Source organism: Chroicocephalus ridibundus, chromosome 3 (assembly GCF_963924245.1).
Source record: "Chroicocephalus ridibundus chromosome 3, bChrRid1.1, whole genome shotgun sequence".
In the NCBI taxonomy this organism is placed as follows: domain Eukaryota; kingdom Metazoa; phylum Chordata; class Aves; order Charadriiformes; family Laridae; genus Chroicocephalus; species Chroicocephalus ridibundus.
This window is the reverse complement of record NC_086286.1, coordinates 58145339-58164469: the sequence shown is the minus strand read 5'-3', so window position 1 is coordinate 58164469 and position 19131 is coordinate 58145339. Positions and strand designations below refer to the sequence as shown.

The following is a 19131-nucleotide window of genomic DNA, read 5'->3' as shown; positions in this document are numbered from 1 at the left end:
GCTGAGCTGATATGTGCACTATTGGATTATATATATATTAGGAAGTTACAGAAAAGTCTTCAATAAACCATCAAGTAGGTAACACTTCTCAGCTTTCCACCTAATGCGAACAGCTTGCAGACTTAAATACACGGTACAAAACAGCATCAGTTGATCTGAACTTTAGTTGTATGGATCAGAAGCTGCCAAGCTACATGATCCACCGGGTTTCACTTGCTGGTAAAACCCAGGATACTTGCCTGTTCTCCCAGAGGTAAGAGATCTGTGCTGCTACAAAGCTTAAAAGCAGACTCAAAGACAACTGCTATTTCCTTGTTAAAAATACGTATCCTGTTGTCCTCTAGAGCCATAGGAAAGACCTACTAATTAATTTGTATTTTTCTCCCCTTTTCTGGCCACAACTATTTTCTGTTGATTCTTACACAAGTCACGTAATTTTCCTCCACCTTCATAAATGCACTCCTTCCAATCTACTTACTAGCTCCTGCTTAGTAAGCAATATATATATTTAGGTTTTAAGTCATCACAATAGTCCCTCTCAAGCCCTTGTAATTCTAGCAAGAGAATCACTCATCTAATAATGTCAATTGAGGCATCAAAGCAACTCTATAAGCTCAAGTTAAAGCAAATGTCAGAAGTCATTAGCTCAAAATTACTCGTCTAAAAATAAATTTAAGAAAGCTAGAAAAATTTTGCCTTACTATTAGGGAAAACATATTCCACATTTCACATTGGGAATATCCAACAACAAACTAAGAAACATTCTCTGAAAAATCTAATAGGTAACATTTCAGGTAAATTTCAGAGTTGATTATTGGGAGGAAAAAAATAAAATCACAAATCTTATCAACAATAAGAAATAACAAAAGTTTGGGATACAGGTAAGTCATGAAGTTTTGCGATCTGTCTCCACCTCATTGGTGGAAGGCATTCAAATTAAGTATTTGAACAAGCATTTATAAATTTATCTCGAATCTGTAACTCACTCTTTTTGATCCACTTCAATTTTCTTGTCACTAGGCAGCATTTGGCTCCCTTTTTGATACATCATTCATCTATGAAAAATATGCTGTCATTACTGATACTGTATTTCTAATTCATATTAGGCTTCACTCTGAATTTCAGTATCTACTCAGTGTTTCAGGAGCCAATTATTTCTCCCTTTGTAATTTTATATGTAACTAGACCAAGTATTTGGAGTTGTAGCATTTTAATCTGGAAAGGTGCTGTTAGAAAGCATTTATTATTTGCTATGATCAATCATCAAATTGAGAGAGTAGGTTGAAACGACGAAGAGAAGGAACTTTTTCTGCAACCTATTGTTATCAGTTACATGACATGCATTTTTGCATAATACAAAAATTTTAAATTTAACCTAAAATATTTTATGCAGAGATTCTTTTTGACAAAGTAAAATAAAAACTTTAACCATAATCATTAGGCTGCATAGCCTAAAGAATTCTGGGCAAACAATTCCTGCTTATTTCAACCGAAATTAGACAACTAGCTTGTCAGGGGCATTTGAAACACTGAATAAGAGTTCATAAGCAGAAACATACTAAAATATTTCCTAATAAATACTTTCTCCAAAAAGGTGCTTAATCATGATGTACAGAGAAGTGGGATAACAGCCCCAGCCTAGTCACTGCAGTTTTTGCTCAGAAACGTTATACTGTCATTGTAATTTTGTATTTCATCAGCACATATGAGTTTAGCATGACATTTATAAAGAATTTCTACTAATGCAGTATTTTAAGTTAAAAAAAATAATTTGTTAACTTTGTAGAACAGCTACCTGTATGGAAATAAAATGCATGATTGCAAGAGACTTATTGCTAAGCGTTCCTTACATTGTTACACTCTTTAAATTGCCTCTCCATAAGTAAGGTGAGCTCTCCCAGAGAAGTAAAACCAGAGAGATCCTATTTACACAAGAACTGCCAATGAAGTAGCCAAAGAGCTGTGTTCTCAATTGTGCAGCACAAGAGGTCTTCTCTCCTCCCTACTTATCAGGAAGAGAAAAAAAAACAATTAAAAATTGGGAAGTTTTATGGGAAAAGATGAACATCTTTATCTCTGGTACACTAATGCATTTCATTTTGTGCCAGAGATAGGGTTCCTCTGTATATTCTCCTTCCCAATGTCCCATGGAATCACATTTAGAGAAGACTGCCACTGATATTTGGAGCTTAAAGATACTAGTGCAGCTGAACCCAAACTAGAAAATTATTGACTAAATTTAAAGAAATCCATCAATATTCACAAAATAAGATTCTTTATTTAGCACCACAATACTAATTTATCAAAATCCAAGGAATCTTTTCCTTCCAGCTAGCCCAGATTTTCTTTTGCTAGAAGTTCCAGTTTTACACAGTGAAGAATGGTGCAAAGCATCTGAAGGTAGGTTTGACCTCAAATACCACTTAAAGATTAAGTCACTGTTGCGCTGCTTTGTAAAGAACACTTTGCAGCCCTAGTAAGGAACTATACTAACTTCTCCAATATGTAAATGGCTAAGCAAAAATTTAAGTGGCTTCTTTCTTGCCAACTGGAAGGTATGCTAGCCTAAGAAAATGCTGCTGGCCTATCGATTGTATTTTGTGAAGGGATGCCAATTCTTAACGTGATGAAACAGTTACCTGCATTAGGAATGAAACTGCATAACAATGTAAACTAAGAGAACGACAAGCTAAACACACAGGATTCTTGAGCTGCTCTAAAAAAAGATGACTGCCCAATGAATGGTTTACAACAACAGAGTTTCTCATACACTACAGCTCTTTATTGGAGAAAGACTTAAAGATGCTCTTTCAGAGAAGCCTCTAATTGATCTCTGCTCACAAGTCTTCAACAATTTAGGAAAGATAAACTGAAATGTAGGAAGTGCAGAAAAAAAATATATCTCTTTCATCTTTGATGCCAGCATAGATAACAAATGCTGATTTCTAATTAGGAGTTTCCTTAGCAGCAGCTGGCTGACCATAGACTTTGGAATCACCAATAAGGAAAAACAACAAAGACAGATGCAACCTCCTGTAAGGTCAGCAGTCCACTGGCAATTATCCTTGAGAAGGGAATGGGAGTTTTCTTCAGCTCACAAAAAGGACAATTAAAGAAAAAACAAACATTACAAGAAGTGGACTTCTGAGATTTCCTTTAACAGATTTACAAGTCTGAACGACATTTAAATGTATATAGCAAGAAACAGCCTCTATGCCACTGTAGTGATCAAGGTAACCCTTCAGGCTAAACACTTACCTTTTCTGATAATACCACTCTATAGTCTTAACACCTAAATTAAAACTAAATAAGTAAAATCACAAAGTATTTCAGAAAAGAACAGAAACTGCTAATAAAATCTAGGGAAGAGAACCCCACAATACTCATGACTGCAGAAGGCACAAAGGCAATCTATTACTTCTTCCTGAGCTAGCAGAGAAAAGAGAATACAAAACTGCACAGAAGCAATGCAAAGACCTTAGAATTCTAGTCCTTAATACACTGTGCCACCTTCACTAGCAGCAAAAGATAACAACAGTCATTCCAGAAAGCCTTCAATAAACACTATAAGATGACACATTGCTGCTACAAAAAACCACAATTGCTACTATAATCAGATCAGGTGAAAATGCACAAAAATCTATAAATCTTCTTTGGAAAAAGGAAGGCTTTAGAAGAATACTTCTCTTTTCTAGAGTAAGCGAAGCATGGACTCCAAACCTGAATGAAGTCCACCACATTTGCCAGAGGAGGAAACCAACCACAAAGCAAGACTTCCAAAGCCTTACAAGAGGCAGGAAACTCCCAAGTACCACACTGAGGGGAGATTGGCAATATTCGAGAACAAAGTATTCATTTGCATAACAAATACAAAACATCCGAATAGTAAGCAGGCTTCACAAGCTTTGAACTAAGCAGTAACTCATTAAAGTTGTACTAAGAGTAATCTGTACATGGTGGCTATACAGTAATCCAAGAAACACTGAAATGAGGTTTCAGTAAGCAGCAGTTAACGCAAATGGCTTTATTTGTACTTTTTATGGACATTTTATTAGCTTAAATTCTAAGTGTTCATGTATCCAAATCACAAGCTATACTCCAGAATATCAAGGGAAAAAAAAAATAAAAATCTAAATTTAGGAGTTTTAAAGCTCAAAAGTTGTTTTCAGAACTCAATACACATCTATGCACTTCATTAATGCAGTTAACACATTCACAAGCACTTTCTGCCAGGAAGCAAAACAGGATGGCTGCTTTGTTCAGTGGCATATTAATGCCTAACATGGTTTAAGCTGACAGCTGTGTTACGTCTATGTTACTGGCCATTCAATTCAGCAAACTGGAAGGTTTACTACCTCTAAAAAAGGCTTTTAGAGTTTGCTGTGTTGGCAAACACAAATATGTCCCCATCAGAGACAGATGCCAGACTTTTAATAACACGACTGAGAATTTTCTGAACGCTACTCAACTACATTTATACTTTAGGCACGAAGGGATTCCTTTTCTCCACTTTCTGCTACTCGGAGGCTGAGAGAAACGTGCTTGCAAGATTATATTTCCCACAAAGGATTTTACAAAGATTTTTCTTCATTTGTGACATTTCAGAAAGATAAAAAATGAACACCCAATTACCACTAACTTACAGGACAAAACAATATTTATTCTTAAGTAGTATTTTACACTTTACCCTAATTACTGGGCAAGCTAATTATAGAAGGTTCATTGTAAGGGAAGTTTAAATTTAGAAAATACTGTGTTCAAAGCAACAAATAAGAAACTTCAACACACTAAAGACTAAAGAAAACATATCCGAATAAGACAAAGTGCAACCCATGCAATATTTTTCTTCTGCTTTTAAATTAACTCAAACTTAGCATAACCTCCTTTTGGTGATGCAGTAATGCAGACTGAGTCACTTTTCATGGTATGGAGGAGCAGAAAGCAATGACAGCAGCAAAGGCAGGCCTTGCAGTCTATCTGCTTAAAATTCACACCCTTTCACCTTGCGTGTGTGTGGAAGAAGTAAGTGGAACACAAAATCACTTCCACCTGGACCACTGCTTCTCTTTATCTGTTAAAGGCACATATATCACTCCCATCAGAGGCTTCATTTTGACACTGCCATCTTCTAGTTTGTCATACTGTTCGAGCATCTGGTTTCCCCCTGCAGGGCCAACTGGTAATATCAATCTTCCGCCAGGTTTTAACTGATCTATAAGCTAGAACACAACACAGAAATTAGAATGTAACCAGCCACTTCAGACAAGCTGGATCCAAAGTTTGTTACGTTAGATTAATAGCTTTGCCACAATTTATCTACTTACTATTATGGAGTAGATAACCAATTAGGAAAAATAAAAAATGCACTGAAAATAAGAGTATCACAACAACATGGTACAACAATGGGTATTACAGAAACATTCATGATAATTTTACATAATTCCAAAAGAAGGTAAAATAGTAATTGGATTAATTAGGTTGGCTGCAGTTTTAGTTTCTACATAAGAGGGGAAAAACACATAAATCACGGATTTTTTTTTTTTTATTTTTTTTTTAACAGCAGATTCAATCTTTTTAAACTGCCAGTTTTAACTGTTTAATGCTTATTATGCATCAGTACAGGCCCATTGTCTAACATTTTTGGGGTAACTCTCCCCTAGAGCCTTCAAGATAAAATTTGAGATTTGTGACTTTTTTGATTTATCTTCCTGGAATAATTTTAAGTTGTCTACAATACATTCACTACCCAACAGCTCCTCTTTCATTCTGTGAATGGAACAGCATTTTATGAAACTAGCCTAAAATATATGAACATGAATAAGATAAGTGATAAGTAACAGAGTATGTGAGACAAATGCTTGGATTTTTTTTTTTTTGCTTTCATAGATGAAGGTGGCGACTAATCACAGTAGTCTGAACCCCATGAAAATAATCTTAAGCCCTGTTACTGTTATAATTAAGAAACGTTTCGCTCATTAATAAGCTTCAAATTACCTTTTAATTGTCATCTGTCAATACTTTGCTGGGAACACACACACCCCCCACATCAAAATAAAGTAAAAAAAACCAAAAACAAAAAACAAAACCCACAATGGCCAGTGTCTGGAAATGTCTAGAGGTTTGAGGTGCTATAGACAAGTTAGACCTCAAAATTCAGATTTTAAAAAAACTTAACTGGTATCCAGCATATCAAAATTATGCTATATATTCCCATTCACCTGATGAAAGGAAGAGAAAAAAAATAAATCTTATCTGCAAAAAATGAACTTCATGTATGCGCAGTCTAAAGTCCCTCATTACTCTCTCAGCTTCTCTAGCAAGAACTGCCCTGTATCCACTCTCAAAGCTACGAACACATGGCATTGTCTGTATTTCCAGCTGAACATATCACTTTTTCAACAGGCTCAACACCTTGGAAACTGGGAAACAAATACTTAAATTTTGTAATTCAATGTTTGATGAAACCAAATTCATTTATTAAATAAAATGCTCCAGTTCATTGTTGAAGGAAAGCGTTATGCACAAGTCATTTTAATAAATGACTTTAATAAAAGACATTTTAATAAACATATTTTAATATGTTTATTTAGAGGAGAGTTACTGGAACATATAACTTTTGAAAACCAACAGGAAGCCCAGTTATAACAGAAACAAAAATCCCCACACCATAGAGTAATACCACCCTGCCCACTGATACTCCCAGCAGTGCAAGTCTACATATGTATGTATGTAAAATGTTCTTTACAGCTAAGAGATCACTGAATCACACACATAAAACATAGAGGCTTACTGCTTGGGGCACAACTGGTGCTGCAGCTCCTACATGAATCGCATCATAGGGAGCTTCTTCTGCATAGCCCATTCTTCCATCTCCCACTGCAAGAAAACACTTTTTTTTTTTATACATTTCCAAAAGGAGTGGAGAAAACAGCTGATCTGCTATATCTATAGGTAGATAAAAGGCTATCCTCAAATTTCAACTAAAATTCTGCTGAGCAGTAATAGCATGATGAAGTCAGTTTAAAAATATTAACACAACTGTAAAATAGATGCAATGAAACACCCTCAGAGGTACATACACACACTTATAAAAGATACAAAATAGCATTGAAGCACCTGAAATTACAAAGCATGGATTTATAACAAAAGTTCTTGGAGACACGTGGTCCACCCAGAAAAGATACTTAAGTAATTATGTGCCCTGCCATTCCAATTCAGGTGACTTTCCCCCTCATTTACCCTGTTGGAACATACGTTTTGCTTTGCCTTGCCTTCATGCACACCATTCCTAGGTATAATGCAAATCATAAGTCTAAAGCATTACATCTCAGAAATACATATCAGAAGACTCCAAAGGTAAGGAAAAGACAAAGCAAGTATTCACATAGACTATACACCTATCACTGTACTACCGGTTGGAATGACAGTACGTACCTACATTCATACATTAATGCAGTACCACACTGATCCCCACACATCCCCCTTTGCCAGCAGATCGGTGTCTCACTACCCTTCCTGCAGACAATTGCTGGAATAACACTGGTAATCAGGTCAGACCTGTGGCTAAAGCTCCAGGTGGCTGCTTGGAAGATATTAGGACTAATTAAGTTCTTCAGAGGGCTACCAATGCAGCTTCAGCTTTGCTGGAGAACTCATGGAGAAGCACCCTATCACTGATGTCTCACACCATTCCAGTTATGCAGGATGAAACGTGAACAGATTGAGGTTTCTAAGCCACTGAAGTGTCGCAAACTAAACTAGACCTTGAGATAAGTTTTGAAAGACAATGATGTGAATGTGGCATCCACAGTGTTTACAGGAAACCAATGGGAAATTCGGAGCAAGTTATGCAAGGGCTCTCTGGAGTTATTTAGGAACAAAAGTAGCGAATGGGGCTAAACCATCTATAAATCATAACTCACTGAGTGCAGAAGTCCCAGTGATCAGTCACGAAGAAAAAGCAAGGAGGCTAAAGAACATAGTCTTCTGCTCAGCACAAGTACTCATATGAGGTTTCCTATCTTCAGACTGAGCTTCAACTTCTGCGCAATCACTATTATCATAGGTTAATTAAAAGGCTGAATGAGTCAAAAGAAGTTTAAGCCATTGACAGAGGCTGAAAGATTGTCAACTTTTTGCTTTCCAACAACTCACAAGGCAGGAAAAATACATGGTGGCTACAGCAGGTTTCATTTTGACCCCAGTAACAGGGAGGGCCGCTTGGACAGTAACACTGCCCCTAAGTATCCAAGAGTGTATAGAAAGATCGGGACAGCTCCTTGAAACCATTAAAATTGGGGAGTTTGTCATCTTTCATATTAGGTCCTGAAATAAGACCCTGCAAGGACCTTCTACACCCAAAGCTTATGGACTATAAGAGAGCACATTTCCCCACTAGCTGAGAAGCCCCTTAAAACTCAGTGACTTCTTTCCTCATATCATCTGACCAGATGCCCAAACCACGACACCAGGACAAGCTCCAACCAAGGGCCACAGGCAGAAGCTGCCAAGCAAGAACTACCAATGCTTCAAGAGAACCCATGCCTATCGATCACCGATTCCACTAAGTCAGCTTTTATTACTGTTGTCAGTAATGAAGATGAAAGTTCCAGTATTTCCAGGACTTAATCTCTCTGACTCTGCCAAAGTGGGTTCTACTGGAACAACCATCTCAATGCAGTCAAGTATATAATTTATATTTGCTTATATCTTAGTAGCACTATAGACCTCCTTTAAAGAGGAAATAGTGATGTATTACTGTATCAAGCCACTGTTCCATCAGAGAAGGCAATGGAGAAAGACTTTATCTCAAACGTACAGATACTGCTTTTAATGATGTTAGTTACACAAGGTGACAGACCCTCATTCCCTAAGATGCAGTAGTAGGCATTAGAAGCAGTGATCTCCAGTACTGCTGGCAAAAGAAGAAGAGGTTGCTAAACCAAAGAAACAGCTGTGAAGGAAACTGCTGTTGTCTTCTGAAGAACACATGTATTCTGAGACTTAAATGCACCTTCTGCACTGTCTAGAGAAGTCTGAATGTGACTTCTGTGTATCTTATCACTTCACTGACAGTAGTAAAAAGGACATAAAACATCTAAATCTTTTGCTCTTAAAATCAACAGTCCAAGCCAAAGCTACCATCTTCAGAATCAGCATACCTCCACAAAACAGAACAAAACAAAAAAACCCAACAAAAAAAAAATCATGCTCCTTTACATGCATCAAGGACATCATGGCTCTTCCCTTTTAATATCCACAAAAATTCTCCTGGCTATAGCAGGCAGGTATATATCCACTCACAATGGGAACACACTTTTAAATATCCAGAAGACTTTAAAAAAAGTCAAGTCAGCATTCATACATTTAATGTGACACAAGTTATTATATTATTCAATGTCCAAGGGGAAACAGCAGCCCAAATTTTGAGCTTGTGCTTACATCCTGAATAACATCACCCATCCTACTCAGGTCTCCAGTTACATGCAGCCTGTTAACGAAGTAATCCTGGTGGTGGGTGGTGATGAGGCAGAAAGTAGCGTCAAGCCTTTCTGACACAAAAGCTTTTTTTGTAGCTTGTTTTTGAACCTAGACCTGATCTGCTGATCATGGTACTCAAGCCTTCAGCGTGTCTAGGCAGATCTGTTTCACACAGAGTTGTAGCATGAGCACAGAAACGGAAGAAAACTAGTTCACTGTGATTAGAATACCCTCATCCCCTCTGGCTATGCCTGCATCAGCAAATGATGCAGTACAATAGAAGTAGATCTGTACAGCAAAAGAGTTTTTGCTGAGAACCTGATGTCCATGCAACATATGCATTTCAAAATGATCACACTGGTCTAGTTCTAGTCTTTTTGGCTTAATATCCATTAACATATCAAACACATTTGGCTGCTTCTCAGAGCACATAATCCAGTCTAGTTTAACCCAAAAGGAATCAAAGTGTGTGCTCTCCAGGAGTACGCTCATGTGAGCCAAAATGTGGTAAGTGGAAGCGGTTGAGAGATTGACCTCAAAGGCCCCCTCCTGATTTAAAGAAAAAACAAAACAAAAAACAAACCACACACACACACAGAGCGACCCCCCCCAACAAACTAATATAGACATAGCCTTAGTATACCTACTCCCAAGTTCTCGGTGCAGCTCTATTACTAAGACACCCTAAAATAATGCTGATGCTTCTGAAATGCAGTTATGGCATATCTGAGGCATGACAAAGCAATGGAGAATGTTTGAAGCATACTTGTGAAAAGCCAGCAACTGTCATACAGTCCCCATCACCAATCAGCCCTGGGGTTTCAGGGTTTTTCTTGTTTGTGTGTTGGGGAGGGGGGTGTTTGGGGTTTTTTTTTTGTTTGTTTTGTTTTAAAAAATAGCTCTGTCGGGATTCTAGCTCCACATCGAAAAGCTCCCAGGAATCCAGCACAGTTGAAACATTCTTCTTCTCCACCTAATTCACAAAAGTGCTGCTCATCCATCTGTACTTTTTTAAGATGTACCTCACAACAAAACTATTCAGAAGCCTCTTAGTCACTCTGCTACACAGTCAAACATAATAGAGATTATGATGTTTACTCAGAATTCTAGACACCCAAGAGCATCAGAGTTTGTTTCAGGTATAACCAGAAGCATAAGTCCAAATTGCTCTCATACAGCAACAGTGGAAATTATTGCCCTCTCCAGCCCCAACAGTCTCGGTATAACTCCTTTTCCAGCAAAGCTTAAGGCCTAAGTGTTCTCAGTGAGTGACACTGCATTTTATACACTTGTACAAGTACATTGTGTTGATTGGCTTATTTTAAAAAGATTTAGAAAACTCCCTCATTCACAAAAAAAGCTGAAGAATCAAAATGGTGATTAAGGTAAGAGTCAGACATCACATAACAATAATTTTTCGAAGCGCTATTGTTAGAAGCCTCAAAATAATCCAGACTTTCAACTTCTTTTTGAACTTAACGAATAGAATGATAGTGAAGGGAATGTCTTCCCTCTTGCCAGCTTTGCAACTCTAACAAACAAAAAACAAAAACCCCAAACTTTTTGTTTTCAGTCAGAAAACCCAATTCATTGTCCTAGTATAATTTTTGCATTATTTCCTCTCAGTAACTCTGACTGAATGAAAGTAGTCTGGTGTCAGTTAATCCCTTCCCTAACATACAAATACTGTTAATTTTAAAAACAAGTGAAATAAACTTCAGTGATGCATACTGCCAATCTAGTACTTTTTCCACTCAACTCTTTGTGTGCAGCTTTCTCAATTACTCTATCAGAAGCATGAAGGCTTTGTTAAGATGCACAAGTTTAGATGACAGTACATTTAATTCAAGAAAAGTTGTGCATTCAAACACAATTTTAAATAGCAAATTTAACATGACAGACCTTCAGCACGTAAAATATTTTCACCGGAAAACACTTCCCTATTAAGCTTCTCAAACAGAATTATTACATATTCCTTAAGATTACCGGAAGTCATATTCTCAAAACTGTGTGAAGACTATATTTTTCAAAGGTCTAAAGCCGACTTGGATTTTAAAAATTTCATTTGGCTCTCTTTCTTTGGTTTAACTTCTTAAATCAGAATTTTTAATCACATCCAATTCCAGTCATTTTCAACCAGCTGCTAGAAAGAATATCAGTTTAATTAGTAAGTATATCAGTCTGATGCTCACCAATCAGTTTCACTCTTCCTGAAGACAGCAATGTGGGATCATCTTTTTTGACATTATTTATTGAGTCATCTACTAGTTCTTTGATATGATCAATTCCTACAACTTGTCCTTTGGGACCAACCTGGAATAAAAATATACAGTTGAATAATTTCTGCTAGTTTTGATTTATTTATAGAATGAGTATTTCTATCTCCTGAGCCCATTTCTCTAAAATAAAAACAAAACCAGTAAAGTGGTAGTATATTTTCCCAATGTTATTAAAACTACTGCTTGGAATGACACATCCTGACTGCTAGAAGCAACTGGTAATTCAAGTTTGTCAGTACAGTCTTATGAACGCTTGTTACAGCCATCTTTTTGAGATGTGATTCAGTTAAGTTATACTATTAGTGGAGATTTCTTCCCTGAATTTTTAGAAGTTGAATTTGATCATAGGTGTTTGCGTTTCCTGCAATAAAAAGTAACTTCAAGGACAAATACTAGAACTAATCTCCTTTCATGTTGAATAAACTTACTTAAAGATTAAGGGCTTTCTAGAGAAGACCTTACTTCAAGGAAAACAGTAAATAAAGCATTTTATGCTAAGCATCTCAAGAGTCCTATTCTTTCAGAAATAAATGCAGCAATTAACAGTCAAGGACAAAACACCTTCCACCTACCCTTGCAATCATTAATCTACTTTCAGGTTCACAGCTCTCTTCCACAGGAAGAGTGGAACTTTTGAGGGCTCATAACTCACAAAAGGTCACAAGAGATCTGTGTATTCTGAGGGGAAAAAAGGGCTACTGTATCTTATATTTCAATGTTGCTAAGACATGGAAAATTAATAACTGGTTATTGATACCACGGCGATTTTTTTTTCTGTTTTATTATGGACAAGTCCTATGTTAAAAATCATCAAAAGAGCAGTGTTATTTCTTCTTTTTCAAGTGGAAGACCACAAGTCTAGTCTTTGAAATAGAGCAAGACACATGCCAAGTTTTCACTACGACAATCACAGGTTGCTATTTGGAGGAATGCCCAACAGTCAGTTGTACCAGAAGCCGGCAAGAGATCCACTGTAGTCCAACAAAGGGTAACGTCACAGAAATTAAAATTTAGCAAAATGGACATAGCATGAAATAGCCTGATATAAAAGTAAGTGAACCTCCTGCTGCATGTCACAGTCCCTTAGGCTACTTCTGAGTCCCCAATTACCTCTGTCTATTACTCTGGAACTTTGAAGTGTGTGCAATTGAAACAATAGCAAAATTACACAGTTTTTGGTATCTCCATGATCTGTTTGGAATAAAAAAAAATATACCCCGCTCTTTTTATAATTCCAGTACCTACAGGATGAAAACTACAATTCATTTAACTTGCCAGCAATCTTTAAAAGCGAATAAATTTATTTAAGTTTGTATGCTATGTAGATAAGTTTATCACAACAGTTTAACACAAAAACACAAACAAAACAAAACAAAAAATCTAAAGATGCTTTACTAGTCTAAGTAAACATAGAGCTATCCCAGAAGTACCACAAATGAGATTATCATCATAGGAGTAACGCTGTCATGGCATCAACGTGCACTCAGGCACTCGTGCCACAAATGGGAGCTATTCATTCTAGATCTCAAGTAGACTGAGAAACAATATCCACATGATCCAGTAAGCACGTCCCCAACTGAATTTTGATAGCAAAACACTTTACCATCATTCCCCATAATACTTTCTTTCAAGCTTTTGTTACTGTTAGAAATAACTTTACAAAGAAAGGAAGTCAGAGCAGTACATGTTGTGGTATCTGTATTCATTCAAGTGGATGAAGCAAGATCGATATTGCACAGAAGTAATGCTATCAAACAGAACAAAAGCAGTTATCCAACATTTCACAAAACACATGTCTGTAAGGCATTCCACAGCATAGCACCAAGGAGAATTCAGAAGAGGAACTTGACATTCATATGGCAATAAAAAGATAGTGTGATGAACCTCAGCAAAATTGGAAAGAGATTTCCTTTTTTGTGGTAATTCTGACTTTTCTGCAGATGTTTTCAGCTTTTCTTATATAGCTGTTTTAAAAGAAAAAAGGGCACAACCACATCTTATCAAAAATGGCTATTCCTCTATGCATTCATAACTTTTTAGTGAGAAATATGCTTAACTTTGACCAAAGTTTTAGTGTTTGTAGGACTGGAGTTCCCACACATGCTACCAGTACTTGATTATTGACTACAAAGTTAGGCTAAAAACTAAAAATAGGGAGAATGTTGAATAAGTGACATTTAAGATTTCCTCTAAACTGCAGTTTGGTTAACTTAAACTATAATTTTTAATTTTTTTTTTAATTTTGCAGCTAGCACTTAAAAAATCTAAATACTTTTGCTAGTGCATTGCCTAATCCTAAATGTTCTTTTCTTAACACAGGAAACCAGAAGTGATTGCAGACTTGACAGATCCATACTTGAAAACAGAAAACTAAGTAGCAAAACACCCATGTGAGAATTTATCATACGCATCACCATATTCCAAATTCACTTCGCAGAAAGACAAAAAAAAAATAAAATCTAGTTGGCAGTTTAATGAAGCTCTCTGATAGTTATAAAGCAATGATAAAGCCCTGGAATAGAGAAGGAAGAACTGATTATGTTCCACTCCACAAATTAGTCTAATGGTACTGTAGTTACAACCATCATAAAACAAGTTTTTTCGTCTTCTTTTTTCCTGATGTAAGATATGGCGGAACCACAGGGAATTCCCTACATACAGGCTGAACAACTCAGAGATTAAATTACTTGGAGAAGATGTAAAAAGGATATAAATTAGTATCTAACTTAGAAAAGATTAAATGGATACTTATAGTGATGCTCATGCAATACAGTAACAAGAAAATAAGGTTAAATTCAAAGACAATTTATATAAATACAATATATTTTCCTGTGGAAGCAGGATTCTTTTAGGTCTTACTAAGCTGTTGTCATAACATGAAGACATGACAATTGATCACAATGAGAACATTCATAGCCACACAAGATAATGTAAAAATTGGGCTGGACAAACACACACCTCCTTCCTTCAAGCTAAAAAGCAACCACCAAAATGAAATCAAGGAAAAAAAAACAAACTTCCCCTCTAGGCAGTTTCTTCACCATCACATGATTTCCTGGACCCTTTAACTCATCCATCTAGTATCATCTAGGGTAAGAAACGGGTACTAATCACACCCAGGAGAGTAAATTATTTTCTGTATAACCTACATCAGTCCAGTGTACGAAGGATGCTTCCCCCCCAACTTTAATTCAGAGTTACTCTGCTACAGTTCAAACACTTCTGATGGTCAAGTGATTAAACTAAGTATCTCACCATTCGCGAAAAGCATGCTGTAAGGATTCCACTTCCAGATCCTACATCAAGTGCTTTGGCTCCTTCATATAACTGCTCAGACAGAAGTTCAAGAGCATATGCATGCTAAGAGAAGACAGACATAAAATTTCAAAATATTTTAAGTGTTTATTTTACCCAATATATGTTCGTTTCTTCAGTGAATTTTGGCAATGCACTGAGGATTCGTATAAGAAGTTTCAGAATTATTTTCTGTGTTGTGGTTACAAAAAAAAGCAGGGGGGTTGGAAAGGTTCTCTGGAAATCCTGTGGTCCAACCCTTTTTCAACACAGACGCAATTTAAATTAGGCTCCTTAGAATCCTGTCCAGTCAGCTGCTTTGCACATCAAAGAATAGAATTTCAACAATCTGTGAAACATGTTCCAGTGCTTAACTACCCTCAACGGGATTTTTTTTTCACCCTAGCAACTAATTAGAATTTCCCTTGTTGCATTCTTTTGTCCACTACCCCTCATCCTATGACTGTACATCTCCAAGAAAAGTCTGGCTCAATCTTCTCTGTGCCCTCACACTAGGCAGTTCACAACAGCATCACTGCTATCAACTGTTAATTAGATTTGCTAGAATAAATATTTTATTTCAGAAGGATTTGGATTTTTACTAAATCACCTATACTAATCACGTAAGTTTAAAGCTTACCATATGCGGAGCACTGATTGTTGCTTGGAAACCTGTAAAACAAGAGAATGGAAGAACATGTTGATCGTTGTTTAGACAGCAACCTTATGATATTTATTACCTTGACTGTATAATGCGACACCTTAACTGTCACCCTCATTCAGGGCACTACACCCACCCACCCCAATGGTTACATAGGTACTCTTCCTGCAGAAGTGCATTGAGGTACATCATCTGAAAGTTATGCCATGTCAGGTCTGGACAGGAAAAAAAACAAACAAAAAATTCTATCCTTGACCTTAGTTACAACCTCCATTTTGCCACTATATTGCCTTAACTTGATTAAGTATGTTGAATTCAGAAGAGTAATGTCTCCCAGAATAACAAAAAGCCTTTTTCACTCGGTCCCTATGTAAAAACCTGGATTTGTTGAGTTTGATGTGGTGGGGACCACAGAACTTCTGGAGACAATAACCTCATCTATTTTGCAAACAGCACACACCTATGAGAAAACATGGAAGAACACTCACCAATCTTTGTTTCTGTGGAGATACGTAAGCTTTTGAGTATGCATCTTAAAAGATTTTTGAATTTTCCTATACAACTAATAAAATACCACTACAATTCATAGTTCTCACCACCCACTATTAAAGAAAAAAAAAAATCAAGAAAAAAATAAATTAGCACTTTTACGTAATTCATTCTCCTGCCTTGGAAAGATAAAACTGGGATCTGGATGGGAAACAAATGTCCTATCAGCGGAGGTTCCCATTTAAAGCCTATTTTCATATTAAAAAAAAAAAACTCACATAAAAGTTTAAGGAACTCTGCATCGATCAACTGAATAATTTCTGTAGAGAAAGACTGCTTCTGACATAAACCGGATACAAATGATTTTTCAGTATTTAAACATCAGCTGCACCACCATAAATCACTGTGGTTTAATAAATACATATCTACATGTATTAATAAGGACTAAAAGACAACCATCTACTTGACGTATCCAAATATGCCAATTGCATTCCATACAAATTGAAGCTTAGTTAAAAGGTGTTGAATAAACTGATAAAGAACTAATCACACTTCCAAATTTTAAAAATTATGTTTACATTCTTGACATATGACAAAGGCAGTCACAGTTATGCAAATTAGAACAATCTCAATCATTTTTACAAGATGCTCTTACCTATAGACTGTGGAGAATCCATATAAGGGTTGTATTTTGCATAGTGGCAACGGTCTGTAGCCAGCATTACTTCAAATACCTTGTCTGATTTGATTATTCCATTTTCTGTAAATAAACAAATAAATAAATAAAATTGAACGCATTGTTTCTCTTCTGCAATGCAAAAGCACGTGAAATACATTAATATATTCCTAATATTATGAGAAATCATGCTACTTACCCTAACACACTAACCCTCATCATGCTAGAATTTCAGCTGTCGTCACAGATCAAACAATGCTTAAGCCACTGAACTTTGAACAAGACTTTTTCAGCAATTACAGATGCTTTTCTGAAACAATAGATACCATTTGCAAAGATCTATCCCCTAGAAAAACTCAACTTCATGTACACCTTTGATATTTCTGAAAATATAGTCAGTAAGAAACTGATATTACTCTACACACCAAACAAGATATACTTCACATTTCTATGAAGCTATAGAAGTGAGTAATTATTGAAAAATATACAAAAGCAGGTTAGAAATGTGAAGCTGCAACATCCTTGCTCAGTACTTTATTTTCAAGATCTGTTTCTTTCTCATGTTGGCAAAGGAAAAAAATCCTTTTGTAAAGAAACTCCTACAGAATCAGAATTCCTATGCTGGAGCAGACTGTGGTCAAAGAGTTTTTATTTCAAAACACTTTGAATCTCTGCTCACTTTTCAAAATAAAACGTAAATGCCCATGCATGTAAAACATCAGAAGCACTGTGCAGTGCAGCCATTTTTTCTTGCAATTGTATTGAAGTTTAACATTGATAATCCTTTTTTTAAAGTTCTGAAGAGACATTTATAAGTAACAGAAAACTTTATAAAACAAATGGAAGAAACTAATTAGTCACTTGCTTTAAAAGATACAGTATAAACTACAAATAATTGAAATTCCAACAATGGATCGCTTCATTGAACTACTTTAAACAAGGAGAATTTATTTGGAAAATTATACTTAAAAGGAAAAAAAAACCCACATATAATTTGACTAGTTTCAAAATTTAACCCAAAATGCAGTAACATAAAAATCAGATTAAGAAGTTTTTGTAAGATTGTCCTAACTGAAGTCGCACCACTGTTTTTTTTAAAATACTACCAACATTAACACACCTGGGCTAACTTCTGCAGAGGCTTCCCTGACTCTTTACAGTGTGCTCCCAACTACTCTTATCAATCATAGGATTCTCTTTCTTTTTTTTCCTTATCTACTATCTGTTTCCAGGATTTAATTATCTTATATAACAGAAGCTTGAATTCAGAGAGCAAAATAACCCCTCCAAAACATTTTGCTTTTTGGTCTGAAGATAAAGTATCAAATAGAACTGCAATGGGAATACACTAGCAAATTATTATGGAAAAGAAAAAAGAATATTTTTTAAAAAGAATTGTTTAGAATTATTTCCACACCTGATAAGTCCCAGAAAAACGCATACTCCCCTCACAGACCACACACATTACATGTATCCTGTGCTTTGACTTCATTTGGAATTGTATAGTACAGTCACAGTTAGAGGAAACTCCTCATTTCAATGCAAGTTTTTTTCTGAGACAGCAGGCATTTGTAGCAGTTCCTAAGTTAACTTACTGAGCAATATAAGATAGTAAAAGGGAAAAAAAGAAAAAAAAGATTGTTTTCCCTGACCACTTGGAATTAGTGGTATATCAGTTCCATGAAGAAACCATAGAAACAAACAAACGGTCAAAAAAAACAACCCCAAAATTTTCCTGTTAGATTCTCATTAGGTATCACTAAGAAATTAGTATCTCTAAAATAAATGTACTTAAAAAAAAAAAGGAGAGGCAGAAGAATAAGCAAAGCTGATTATAACAGGAGTGAAAAGATAAAGGTTCTGAGTGACAGAAGGGAGGTCAAAAAGCAGCAGCTGAGAAGTACTCAGGAAAGATCTAAAATAGTGATTTATTCCTTAAGACTGTGTATTGTGCAGATAGATGGATACATTGTAGAAGCTATAGGCAGCCATCTGCTCTTTCCTTTTGTGCCTTAGGGAAAAAAGCACGCAGAGAATACACAGATCAAGCTTCCAGTTTGAAAGAGCAACTGCAGGGCCCTATGGTAAGGCCGAGAACCTCCCCTAGTTTTCAGGGGACCTCCTCTGTACTGCTGTGACTGCAGGCTTCTTTCAAACCTCTTCTTTCACACTACTCTACTCCTGTCATCTATCTACTTGGAGTACCAGTAAGTAGATTCACCTCCCAGCATTTACAAGTTTTATTCTGTCTT

At 36.2% G+C, this 19131-nt stretch overlaps 1 protein-coding gene across 2 annotated transcripts in view; it reads right to left on the bottom strand.

Moving 5' to 3' along the window:
- PCMT1 (protein-L-isoaspartate (D-aspartate) O-methyltransferase) overlaps window positions 1-19131 on the bottom strand; it is a 34009-nt gene that overhangs the window by 4454 nt on the left and 10424 nt on the right. The window contains exons 2-7 of one of the 2 annotated variants that reach the window (XM_063329285.1): window positions 16859-16963; window positions 15694-15725; window positions 15015-15119; window positions 11673-11793; window positions 6791-6876; window positions 5003-5219 (exon numbers count right to left, since the gene is read on the bottom strand). In XM_063329285.1, coding sequence (XP_063185355.1) covers window positions 5040-5219; window positions 6791-6876; window positions 11673-11793; window positions 15015-15119; window positions 15694-15725; window positions 16859-16963 — 629 coding nt within the window. In that variant the 3' untranslated portion in view covers window positions 5003-5039. The remainder of the gene's footprint in view (window positions 1-5002; window positions 5220-6790; window positions 6877-11672; window positions 11794-15014; window positions 15120-15693; window positions 15726-16858; window positions 16964-19131) is intronic. The other variant, XM_063329284.1, reaches the window with a different exon arrangement.